Source organism: Echiichthys vipera (assembly GCF_963691815.1).
Source record: "Echiichthys vipera genome assembly, chromosome: 2".
Lineage (NCBI taxonomy): Eukaryota > Metazoa > Chordata > Actinopteri > Perciformes > Trachinidae > Echiichthys > Echiichthys vipera.
In genome coordinates this window covers 30,935,299-30,948,670 of record NC_139827.1, presented here as the reverse complement: position 1 = coordinate 30,948,670, position 13,372 = coordinate 30,935,299, and the positions used below count along the sequence as shown (strand labels likewise).

The following is a 13,372-nucleotide window of genomic DNA, read 5'->3' as shown; positions in this document are numbered from 1 at the left end:
GAACCCTATACAGAGCATGAGCCTGAAGACTTTATGTATTAGTTTTGTCTGACTCATATCTTCAGTCGACAAGTTCCAACAAAGTGGAAGGGGCCTTTACTTCAGCCCGTGACAGGCACGCTGTGTAGACAGTACAGGGATAATAACCCTGGGCTCATGGCATGGCAACACTGGAGTACAGGTAGTAAAAGTGATTGAACAATAAGTTGCACTCCTGTATTACTAATTGCTTTTTGTTTGTTTTTTAAAATGACATGCTTACGTGAGCGTGAAGGGAAAAATAGACACTTTGTGAGTCATACATATTAAAGGAATATGATCTTGAAACTTAAAGGTCTGAATAATACAGAATAGCATTGGAAGGGAGAGAAAACCATTTTGCGTTTAAGCATTGATAAACTAAATATTACATTCCAATGCAACTAAACTGCATTCTCACTTGTATCTTGAGGGAAATGCATTTTGTCTCTGATTTAAAGAGAAATAAAAGTATCATAAAAACATTCCTAGCGAAAGTCTGCAAAATCCCCATACACTGTAGGGAGAAATTGGGATGGATTAAAGGGTGAAAACAAACTCAGGAAACTGCTGTTAGTGTGTTCCTTGTAAATCCAAAAGTAAAATTGGCTTGTTTACGTAAGATACTTAACCTACGTTAACTTACGCATGCACCTAAAGTCATGTAACATGCAAACTTATTTTAACATTTTGTCCTAAACCTAACCCTGTAGTTTTGTCGTCTAAACCTAACCATGTAGTTTTGTTGTCTAAACCTAACCATGTACTTTTGTTGTCTAAACCTAAGCATTTAGTTTTGTTGTCTAAACCTAACCATGTACTTTTGTTGTCTAAACCTAAGCATTTAGTTTTGTTGTCTAAACCTAACCATGTAGTTTTGTTGTCTAAACCTAAGCATTTACTTTTGTTGTCTAAACCTAAGCATTTACTTTTGTTGTCTAAACCTAACCATGTACTTTTGTTGTCTAAACCTAAGCATTTAGTTTTGTTGTCTAAACCTAAGCATTTAGTTTTGTTGTCTAAACCTAAGCATTTACTTTTGTTGTCTAAACCTAACCATGTACTTTTGTTGTCTAAACCTAACCATGTAGTTTTGTTGTCTAAACCTAAGCATTTACTTTTGTTGTCTAAACCTAAGCATTTAGTTTTGTTGTCTAAACCTAAGCATTTACTTTTGTTGTTTAAACCTAACCATGTAGTTTTGTTGTCTAAACCTAAGCATTTAGTTTTGTTGTCTAAACCTAACCATGTAGTTTTGTTGTCTAAACCTAAGCATTTACTTTTGTTGTCTAAACCTAACCATTTAGTTTTGTTGTCTAAACCTAAGCATTTAGTTTTGTTTAAACTCACAATGCTAATCCTATGTTTCAACAGTGCGTAGGAAAATATGTTTCCCTTGAAACATGAAGCAGTTTCTTTTTATGGGAATGTATTTTTTTAGGAGACAGGGTTGGGACAAAACAAGAATTTATTTATTTCTATGTTGTAAAAAAATGTGGTGCAGTTCTGTCAACTGTGAGGATCATGATTCAGCTGCAGATTCCTCACTGTGTAGCTTAATATCAGCAGGAATGGGCAGCAGACATGAGCACTACATGTCGAGACAAACTGTCAGATCCACAAATCCATTTCTTCAAGGGTGAATTGTGTAGTTATGCTGGGAATGTGATCACTTCATTTACATGCTTCAAGCTTTACAGTGGCAGTGAGGCCTGACCCCCACATTGAGCTTAGAACAACACTCCCACCAAAACCACGGCTGCTCTTTGTCAGATTTATATTCATTCTCATTGAAGCTGAGACATGCATCCCTAACAACATCACAGTTGTACGACTTCAAGTGGCTGAAAGAAATCATTTTATATCATTATTTTTTGCATATATATTAATAGACTTAAACAGAGAAGGAGCAGAGAAAACATAACCAAGTCACCCCATAACAGCCAAAGGAAAACAATTTGAAAAAACCCTTAGTTAGTTGAGACGAGTATCCATAATTCCATTGCTGACTAGGAGTTATAAGTGGCTCTTATACTACAAGTCTGGAAAACACTTAAGCTACTCTTGCAGCACATCACACTGTAGAGCCAGTCACTCTGGACCTGGAACCTGGTACTTTATCAGGTCAGCAGTACACCTCAGGAGTTCGGAAATAGCTTCAATCATGTCAATTCCCACTGGCATGTAGGTTAGTTAGTTAGTTAGTTAGTTAGTTAGTTAGTTAGTTAGTTAGTTAGTTAGTTAGTTAGTTAGTTAGTTAGTTGGTTAGTTAGTCTGTTAATTAGTTAGTTAGTCAGTCAGTTAGTTAGTTAGTTAGTTAGTTAGATATTTAGTCAATTAGTCAGTAAGTTAGTTAGTCAGTTAGTTAATTAGTTATTTAGTTAGTTAGTTAGTCAGTTAGTCAGTCAGTTAGTTAGTTACTTACTTACTCAGTTAGTTAGTTACTTAGTCAGTTAGTTAGATAGATATTCAGCCAATTAGTCAGTAAGTTAGTTAGTCAGTCAGTTAGTTACTTACTCACTTAGTTAGTTAGTTAGTCAGCGAGGTAGTTAGTCAGTTATTTAGTCAGCTCGTTAGTTAGTCAGTTAGTTAGTCAACTAGTTAGTTAGTCAGTTAGTAAGTCAGTTAGTAAGTTAGTTGGTTAGTTAATTAGTTAGTCGGTTAGTTAGTCAACTCGTTAGTTAGTCAGTTAGTAAGTCAGTTAGTAAGTTAGTTAGTCAGTTGGTTAGTTAATTAGTTAGTTGGTTAGTTAGTTAGCTGGTTGGTTAGTTAGTGAGTTAGTAAGTTAGTTAGTTAGTTAGTTAGCTAGAGTCACATCATTGTTAACCAAAACAGTACGATAATCATAATCGCAGCAACAACAATGCCCATATCTAACTGGCAGCCACAACCTGTCACAATAGACCTTTTTCATAGACATTTTGACGTGTCATAGTCGGAAAAGCTCAGGTGAAATTAATAAGGCTAACGATTAATGTGTCCCACTGAGCCAGCATAGACTGAATAACATATGGCCGTAGTCTCTGTGACATCACCCCTATGTTTCTGAAAACCAAAGTGCCGCTCAAACTGGTGGTTGGCATTTCCGCATTGATTTCATTTTTCAGCTAAGAAGGTTGCGGCTTGGCCAGCATGCCCAATGCAGCCATAATTAATGTTAATACATACACCTTTGCTTACTACTACATCTCAACTCTAACTATGACATATCAAAATGTCTGCTGTGAAAAAGGTCTATTGCTTCAGCACTAAGGATTAACAATTAACCTCCTTCTTGCAGCTGCTATGGCTACTTGTATCTTTGGAACATATTTACCACAATTACTATTATTCTTATTTCTCTCACCTTAACTGCCATTCTTTTTTCTATTCATATCACACTGGTATATTAACTGCCATAACGTGTTAGTCATATTCACATTACTATTGAAATAATTACACTTAATGTCTATCTGTCTGTCTGTCCATCTGTGTGTGTGTTTCTGTCTGTCTTTGTGTCTGTCTGTCTTTGCGCTGCCCATCTTTGTGTCCGACTGTCCGACTTTGTGTCTGCCTGTCTGTCTTTGTGTCCGTCTGTCTTTGTTTCTGTCTGTGTGTCCATCTGTCTTTGTGTCTGTCTTTGTTTCTTTGTGTCTGTCTGTCTGCCTGTTTTTCTGTCTTTGTGTCTGTCTGTCTTTGTGTCTGCCTGTCTGTCTTTGTGTCCGTCTGTCTTTGTTTCTGTCTGTGTGTCTATCTGTCTTTGTGTCTGTCTGTCTGTCTGTCTGTCTTTGTGTCTGCCTGCCTATCTTTGTGTCTGCCTGTCTGTCTTTGTGTCCCTCTGTCTTTGTTTCTGTCTGTCTGTCTTTGTGTTTGCCTGTCTATCTTTGTGTCTGCCTGTCTGTCTGTGTGTCCGTCTGTCTTTGTTTCTGTCGGTCTGTCTTTGTTTGTGTCTGTCTGTCTTTGTGTCTTTCTGCCTGTCTATCTTTGTGTCTGCCTGCCTGTCCGTCTGTCTTTGTTTGTGTCTGTCTTTGTGTCCGTCTGTCTTTCTGTCTTTCGGTCTGTCTGTCTTTGTGTCTGTCTATGAACTATTGCTCATGTAAAAATTGCGATCAGCATGAAGCTGTAGCCTGTTCATATGTTGGTTAAATTCACATTTTAGGGGAGCACAAGTAAACTGTCTCCTTACACTTTCTTTTGTTGCAGTCTTTTGCTAGAAGAAGTCTGAATGAATTCTTTAGTGACACATGTCTAAAACCACATGTTTGAAATGTCTGTTTATATAACAGTGATAAATTAACACAGCACAATGTGCTTTTCCTTCTCTCTCTTACACTATGTTGTTTATCTTTGTGTGTTGTTCACTGATTCATTTGACTAAACACTACGGGCAAGGAACAGGCTTTGTTTTGACTTTTGCCAACACAGTGTCACCTAAACACTCCGTATTTATGATTTGTCCATGTTTTCCACCCTCAGACTGCTTTAAAAATGCAGTTCAGGGTGAAATGAGTGGCATTTAGTACCCCACACCTAGCGGCTAAACACTATTAGTCAGGAATGTGTCAGTGCTGGCAGGAGTGGATCTTCACCTTCATGCTTCAGGGCCTCCAGAAGTTGGAGGGTAAAAAACATAACTCCAAGTTCCACATAAAAGAAAGGTGTATTAATATATCTAATAAATATTGTGGACATGTAGTGCCAACAAGTCACACATCATTTTTGAATGAATCATATCTTCAGCCTTTTGTACAGGCAACCAGCCAGACACAGGTGTAAGAGCAGCTGTGCACCTGAAACATATTTTGTATGAATCATTTTTAGAGAAGATGGTGTGTGACTGATTGTAGCCCTAAATCCTCCCACTCAAGTAACAGTGGCTTGTCATATTCCACAGATGTTTCAAAATAGACCTTTTACAGAACCATTCAAAGGATAAAACTGGTTATTTTATATATTATTAGTGATGGGCAAATGAAGCTTCATTCAGCTAAATGAATCATTTTCTTTATTTTCTGAGTCCACTAGATGGAGCTCTCTGTTCAACAAAGGGTTGAAAGTTCACAGGATTACCGTTCATTGAGCCTTTTTCTTTAAACCAAGAGCTCCATCCAGTGGGCTCAGAAAATAAGGAAAGTGGTTCATGAAGCCTCATTTGCCCAACACTATATATTATTCTTATTTTCAACAAATCCCACGAAAAGACCATAGGAAAGCCTGGTATATCTCCTTCCTCTGTGCCAGAGGTCCCCACTGTTAACATTTTAAATAAACAAACAAAACAAAAAAACACACAAGTGTGCAACATGTGCACTATAGTTTATTTTGACTCACTCCCACACACACTGTTCTGCTGCTGTAAATCCTCACTAGAGCACCAAAAGGATTAATCCACAGCTGAAAACAATCCCCAAGAACAAACTTCATCTATACATATCCCCCAAGCCCCACGGATCTAACACAAAACAAAACAAAACAAAACAAAATAAAACAAAACAAAACAAAACAAAACAAAACAAAACAAGACATGACAAGACAAGACAAAACAAAACAACAAAACAAGACAAGACGAGACAAAACAAGACAAGACAAGACAAGACAAAACAAAATAAAACAAAACAAGACAAGAAAAGACAAGACAAGGCAAAACAAAACAACAAAACAAGACAAGACAAGACAAAACTAAACAACAAAACAAGACAAGACAAAACAAAACAACAAAACAAGACAAGACAAGACAAAACAAAACAACAAAACAAGACAAGACAAAACAAGACAAGACAAAACACAACAAAACAAAACAAAACAAAACAAAACAAAACAAAACAAAGCCGTAAACTGTAATCTGTTTGTTGTCACAGAAATGTAATGCATCTGTTCTATTGTAATATTTTGTAACATTTACATTTTAAAGTTAAGTTGTACTGTATGTCAGCAGGTTTAGTGAAAACTCTGAGTCTGTTAACCCTGAAATGAGGGAAACTCTGAGTTTTCCGTTTCACAAAGGGAGGTAACTCAAACCAGAGACAGAGGGGTAACTCTAGCCTGTTTCACAAAGAGAGGTAACTTAACCTCTCGGTCAGTTACCATGGTAACATGCTCTCTGAAACTAACCTGGTCGGGACCAGGTTTTTCTCAGAAAACCTTGAGTTTCTCTCTGTCTCCACCCTCTTTCAGCCACACACGGTGTTTGATTTCCTCATTCATTCAGTCAGCGGGCGAGTTTTGGCGTAGTATAGTTCTGTCGTCTGTTTTTTCAGAAGATCATTGCAAAAATCAGTCATTATCAGTTATATTAGTGGTGACTATTTCCACTACCATGGCATGTCCTTTTGATAACGATCCTGTGGATGAAGGTGCAGCATTACTGCACAGAGAATTAAATATTCATCGGGAGATGATTATCAAACTATTGATTATAGATGTTCTTGCATTTCCAGGCAATTCTCTTTTTGAGCGGTACAGTTTCACGTCTCAGTCCATCATTTACATACACAACCTCATCCGTCCTTACATTTCCAACATTACCAACCAAAGTCATGCTCTCATATCCCAAAAGATTTTTTTTTGCAAATGGGAGTTTTTTATACAACGTATAAAACAGCCACTTACGGTAATATTTACTTTACAATGTAAAACATGCTCAAAATGAGGCGTCACCATGAGATTGTGCTGATGTTTTACCTGTTTGAACAATGTTTTTATGTTTCATCTTAAGCTGCTGCCAAGTGCGCTTCTCCCCCGCGAGAATGCACCTAAATGAAATAAATTAATAGACTACCACTCAAGCAGTTCCCCCTGTGATATTACTGTGCACCAGGACTACATCTAAACGTAGCAGCAATGTTCTCGCACGCAGTCTTCCTCTCTTTTGCTGCTGCAGCGGTGTAAACCTGCTCAAACTCACCGTATGAGAGCATTAATATTTCCAATTCCAGTGGTAGCGTAGCCCTCCTCTTCCCCGTTGCCATGGTGACTCGTCGAATCAGGGCTCCATTGATGCTGTCTTTTTTTACCTGTGGTGCACGCGCTTAACTCCAGGTCAAACTACTCCGAGTTGATCAAACTAACTCAAATCAGCTGTTCTGGAACTGAAAACTCAGAGTAGATCAACTCAGAGTTCAGGGTTAGACTTATTTTGTTGAACCTGCTTCGTGAAACGGACCTCTGGTAGTTTAAAATAGACTTGTATAAAACGATGCAAAACAATACAAGGACATCCCGTTTTGATAAAGCATTAAGCACCACATTAAAACGAAATGATGACAAACCTTGTGCCCTTATCAGCCGGGTGCTAAACGAACTTGTTAGTTTACATTTTCTTAAGTTTTTGCACTTTTGATAGACCCGTTTGCAATACACTTAACTTCGTCCTTTTTTCCCTCTCTTTTCTGGTTAAACTCTATTAAAATAAAAGCACAAGCCTGAAAACAGACGCAACAACGCAACTACACATTTTGGGAATATGATGTGCTATATTAAAGGCCATTTACTGTACAAATGAAATCCTTGTTTTGGGTTAAATGAATGGCCTGTGAGGACAGTCTGCTGTTTTCACTAGTGTAGCCTTGTGTAGCAGCATCTTTCAGCTACCATGGTGGATAGAAAAACATCGAGAATCACCGAGTCGCAGAGATTTAGAGGTTGCCGGTGCATGCAGTATTTCAAAACAGCCCCAAGGCATGTCAGGTGACAGCTTTGACCTTTATCCCAGCAATAGGCTAATAAATCAGAGTAATAAGTGGTGCTTGACTCATATCTAAAAGCCTATATGAAGCATCGATGGGCAGGCACGTCAGCAAGGTTAGGGAAATCTTTTCATCTTTTCTTTCCTTCACATACTTCATTTAATTTATTAAACAGAGAAAAACATTTATTATACCAACAAAACAGAACTGGTGAATACAGATCAATAACACTTATTACTCTCTCTACTTAACATACAGTCATTGTGTTTGGGTATGGGTCTTCTTAGGAGCGTGGCTGGAGTCGGAGGAACTCGGAGTAGAGCCGCTGCTCCTTTGCGTTGAAAGGAGCCAGTTGAGGTGGTTCAGGATCATCTAGTAAGGATGCTCCCTGGGCGCCTCCCTAGGGAGGTGTTCCAGGCATGTCCAGCTGGGAGGAGGCCTCGGGGAAGACCCAGGACTAGGTGGAGAGATTATATCTCCACACTGGCCTGGGAACGCCTCAGGATCCCCCAGTTAGAGCTGGTTAATGTGGCCCGGGAAAGGGAAGTTAGGGGTCCCCTGCTAAAGCTGCTGCCCCCGCGACCCGACCCCGGATAAGAGGTTGAAGATGAGATGAGATGAGTAATTGTGTTACCATATTTTTTACATGTTATTGTACAAAAAAAAAATCATTTTCAATGTACTACTTTTATTTATTTCAGGGGACTTTTATTTCATAGCCATATTTACTTATTTGATATTGAATGAAATGGAATTCCATATGCTAGTATATGATTTGTGTACACACACACACACACACACACACACACACGCATACACACGTCACCCAAAAGACTAGGTGAACATTATGCAGATGGTAGATTCCAAGATTGTAGTTTCTGTTGGGCCACAGTGCCCACAAACATCAGCAGACACATTTACAGCTATGAACATGAATATGTATATACAGTAAGAATGTAGAAAAGTTGCTTTTCTGCACTTTCTGTGCAGATGATATGGAGTAAAGTCTGTGTAAGAAAATGAATAGATTGTTATCACACTTGTTTTTTTTATAATTTGGGACCTTTAATGTTCTTATGTGTACACAAACATATACTGTAACCTATGTATTATCAGCAGTAAGGTCTTAAATGCACTAAAACCTCTTTGACCTAACTGTGTTCCCTCTGTGTCCGTGGCCATTTGTATTGAAGTAAATCTGTGTCATTGGATTTTGAAATTAAAAAGCTATTGAATTTCCAGCACTGAATATGTATGCATTGAAAATGTGTATCTGAATGTTTTGACTCTGAATTGAACTCTTTCTTGTGGTGGTTAGCAATGTCGCCTCACAGCAAGAGGGCTGCAAGTTCGAATCTGGGCTGGGGCCCTTCTGTGTGGAGTTTGCATGTTCTCCCCCGTGTCTGCGGTTTCCTCTGGGTTCTCCGGCTTCCGGCTTGTCTTTATGTGCCCTGTGATAGACTGGCGTAATGTCCCAATGTCGGCTGACTTCCTTGGTCCCGCTAATGGAAAATTATCTTTTCACAAGAAAACGGAGGAGAATTATGTCGTTATCACGAGAAACCGGAGGAATTATCTCGTTATCACAGGACAGAGGGATTCAAATGTTTGTAATGTTTATGACTGTTTAGGGCTTCCGTAGTTTAGGGCTTCTGTAGTTGCTGGAATTTACATTAAAAGGAATACTAAGCATGAATGAGAGAGCACAGGTCAGGCTATTGTTAGCATTGTTAAAGCATGGGGATAAAAAATAGGCAAGTATTATTATCATCATCATCATTTAATTCTTTCTTTCTTTTTTCTGAAGGGAATAAGTCTACTGTCTGGTCCACACTCCGGAGTGGAGGGTGGCGGTAATGTACCAAAACACTGGAAGCCAACTGCCGTAAAACACGAAGAAGACGGAGAAGCAGAGTGTCATGGCGGCGCCCTGAATGCTAAATTCCCTAGCAGGTAATACCCAAACCTCTTAACATTTAGAGACAAACAGTCCCGTTTAGCGGAGCACACTGCTATCATGCCTTTCAAGAACATCGTGAAGTGGAACACGAGAGTGTCTGCAGTCTACGCTGTTGGTGTCTGGACCATGGTCGGTTCTTACGCATACTTCAGGTACACAGGTCGTTACGAGGACTTGCCAGGTGGGTGTCAACACACACACACACACACACACACACACACACACACACACACACACACACGCACGCACGCGCACACACACATTTTAGCAGCATTGTTTTACTCTGTATCTTAGTGTGAGTAAGTTAGCATGTTTAGCATTAATGTTTAATCCGAATATATCCCTATAGTTTTAACTGTATCTAAATATCTATATCTAGACTACTTACTACCTACATACTTTTTTAATGGAATTCCATTGCTAGGCAACAGCCTTGGTCCTTGGTGACTTCCTGTCAGATGAATGCCATAAACTAGTACATATTTATAATGTTTGTTAACATCTTAGAAAAGGTCTATATCACGATATAGCAATTTCTCTGGTAATTCAATAAATTAAGTAATTATGAAATAACCACATAGTAATGCCTATTTGTGTAATCTAGCGGGACTAATGTAGCCGAGCGTTTGGGGTTCGCCTATACTGTAGTGATGTAACAAAACAATAAACGAGGCAGAAGACGGGATAGCGTGTCCAGCGATGCAACTCTGCTCCACTTTATTTCTCAGACAGAGAGAGACACAACAGCAGCGGTAAAACCCCGCTTAAACTTCCTCCTTACGGCAACTCAGAGGGACACACCCCCTTTCCACACATAAACACAGAACAGTCTGTTACACTAGTGTGAATATGTTACAAATATACTGAGTATTTTGTGATTTCATTATTCACTTTAGTGCAATAAACTAAAAATAGGTCAAATCAAATTTTCTGAAAATTTTGAGTAAGCTTGTTATTAAGACTTGAAATTACATAATTGTATATCAAAATATCTCGATATATGATTTCATCAAAATAGGATTTAATTAAAAAACAATCCCATTGAATTATTGCCCAGCTCTAGTTCTGTAGTATAAATTAGAGATGCACCGATCCAGTTTTTTTCCAATCAGATACCGATACCCGGGCTGAGCATATCGGCTGATACCTGATACCGATCCGATCCTACTGTTGAATGAATGAACCATCTGTTGCCATGTGAGTGACCGCATCAGGCTTGACATAAATATTTTGCCTTGTTAAAAAGAAGGTAACAAATGAACACAGATGTTATGTACTTAATATTATTTATGAATAAATAACAAAGTGTACATTAGCAGCAAAAATAAAAAAGCAACACTTCCATGTAAAGTGCAACATAAACAGATATTTTAAAATGTAATTTAAAACCCTAACCGGTGTTGCAAACATAGAACTGAAGTGACTCGATTGCTGAAACTGTATTGTTGTGCATGATTAGTTAATTAGTCAATACCGGAGCCAAAATCCAATCCATGTATTGGATCTTTGCATCTCTAGTATGAAGAAAAGTTATTCAAGTAACGTATGTAAATGTATAAGGTACTTGTACTCTACTTGAGTATTTCGGTTTCTGCTACTTTATATGGATTCTCCACTACATTGCAGAGGGACATATTTTACTACATTCCTCTGACGGCCAATGTTACCTTGCAGATTAAGACTTTAAAGGGCTTCAATACAATACCAACAGTTTTACAGTTGTCCGGTTTGCTAGTAAAGTTGAGAATGTTTATTACAGTTTAAATCATTTTCAAATCAGGACAACCCTTCACAGTTGTGACACTGTATATTGCCTCAACCCAGTTTACAGATGTATTCCTTCTAAATCCCTCTTCACTTTACTACTTCCTTACTTAGTGCAACAACAAGAAGAGCTGCAAGATCTAGAAGATCCAAACCAGGTCGTTCAAAAGACTGATCACTCCAAAACCGTCATCGTCTACAAGCAAGACTTTGTCCCGTACACCAGAAGAATCTACAATTTCATCAAATCCTTCAGCAGTGAACCTGGGAGGGAAGACAGTGACAAATAACTTCATCAATGCGATGGACAATGGACGCTGAACTTGTCGAGAGAGAGTTTGTTATAATGAATTGATGCTTTTGTGTGAGGACATTATCTTTGTTTATGATAGAAAGCCCGGGTCTGAGGAAGCTGCCGTTGTGTTTGGATGTTAATTGTCTGTCCCCAGACACATTTTATTATCAATCTGTCAACAATATTCAGTAATTACTGTCAGATTCATCCACACCATTGTCCACAATACAAAGTTCCCACAACTACCGGTACTCATGATGTAGTATAAATAAACTTAATCCCTTCATTATTTAAGAAACACTGTTCTGAAAGTATTTGGAGGTTTCGTGTTTTTTAAAGTTATTTAAATAGATGTTCTCTTTTTCCTGAGTGAAGACTGAGACAACAGTCTTGAAATAAGTTCTACATTACATTATAAGGTGCTTCAAGTATTATTGCTTCTCCAACTGCAGTATCTAAATCGACCTTTTTCACAGCAGACATTTTGACTTGTCACAGCAGGAAAAGCACAGAAGGTACTACAGACATTACTGATGGTTCTGTTCTATTCAAGTGTCCCAGTCAGCCATGAATGAGTGTGACTGGCAGCTTAGTGGACTTCATCCATATATTATTATTATTAACACCTGTGCTTTTCCAACTGTGACACATCGAAGACCTGAGGTGGAAAATATATCAGATTAATATTGCATGGGTGTGTCATACAGTACAAATGTAGGCATAAATTAATTGATGAAATTTGACAAATTGATATTTCTGTCATCTCATCTCATCTTCAACCTCTTATCCGGGGTCGGGTAGCGGGGGCAGCAGCTTTAGCAGGGGACCCCAAACTTCCCTTTCCCGGGCCACATTAACCAGCTCTAACTGGGGGATCCCGAGGCGTTCCCAGGCCAGTGTGGAGATATATCTCTCCACCTAGTCCTGGGTCTTCCCCGAGGCCTCCTCCCAGCTGGACTTGCCTGGAACACCTCCCTAGGGAGGCGCCCAGGGGGCATCCTTACCAGATGCCCGAACCACCTCAACTGGCTCCTTTCAACGCAAAGGAGCAGCGGCTCTACTCCGAGTTCCTCACGGATGGCTGAACATCTCTCCCTATTTCTTTTAGCTTCTTTATTTTTTTTTACCTTTGTATTAAACTTGGTATAAGTAGTTCATTTTCGGTGTAGTTGGAAAAAATCCATAATCTTTCATCATATTGTAAATCAAGTGTTCTGAGAGAAAACTAGAATTCTGCACATGCTCTTGACACGGGCTTGGGCTGGCAACGCCTCAGTTCTCGAGCAGTCTTCGTATAAAGAAAACAAGTACTGAAATCAAATTAAAACTGAATAAATACATATAAGATATAGAAATACATACAAAGTATGGAGGGGAAAAATAAAACACAACAAGAGACAAAGAGGAAAATAGATAATTTGGGGAATTAATACAACGGTACATAATATAGATGCAGATTAAAACAGATCCATCAAATTATGTCACATTTGATCAATTAATAGTTTTGGTACATTTAATGGCACATTACATTTTTATTTTGGCGGGTTAGGTCCTCAAGTATTTGGAAAATCTACTGTAAAAATACACCTTTACACGTGAAAGTTAGTAAATAAAAAAGTAAATATACATGAGTACTATAACTCAAAATAATTTAAGAGTGAAATTCACTTT

At 38.5% G+C, this 13,372-nt stretch overlaps 1 protein-coding gene across 1 annotated transcript; it reads left to right on the top strand.

Moving 5' to 3' along the window:
* The first annotated feature begins 9,590 nt into the window (after window positions 1-9,590).
* On the top strand, window positions 9,591-11,941 carry LOC310957324 (small integral membrane protein 26-like). Its single transcript, XM_083927828.1, has 2 exons — window positions 9,591-9,823; window positions 11,521-11,941. Exons 1-2 carry the CDS (start codon window positions 9,700-9,702, stop codon window positions 11,694-11,696), a joined length of 300 nt encoding a protein of 99 aa, XP_083783954.1. The 5' UTR covers window positions 9,591-9,699; the 3' UTR covers window positions 11,697-11,941.
* The last annotated feature ends 1,431 nt before the right edge of the window (window positions 11,942-13,372 follow it).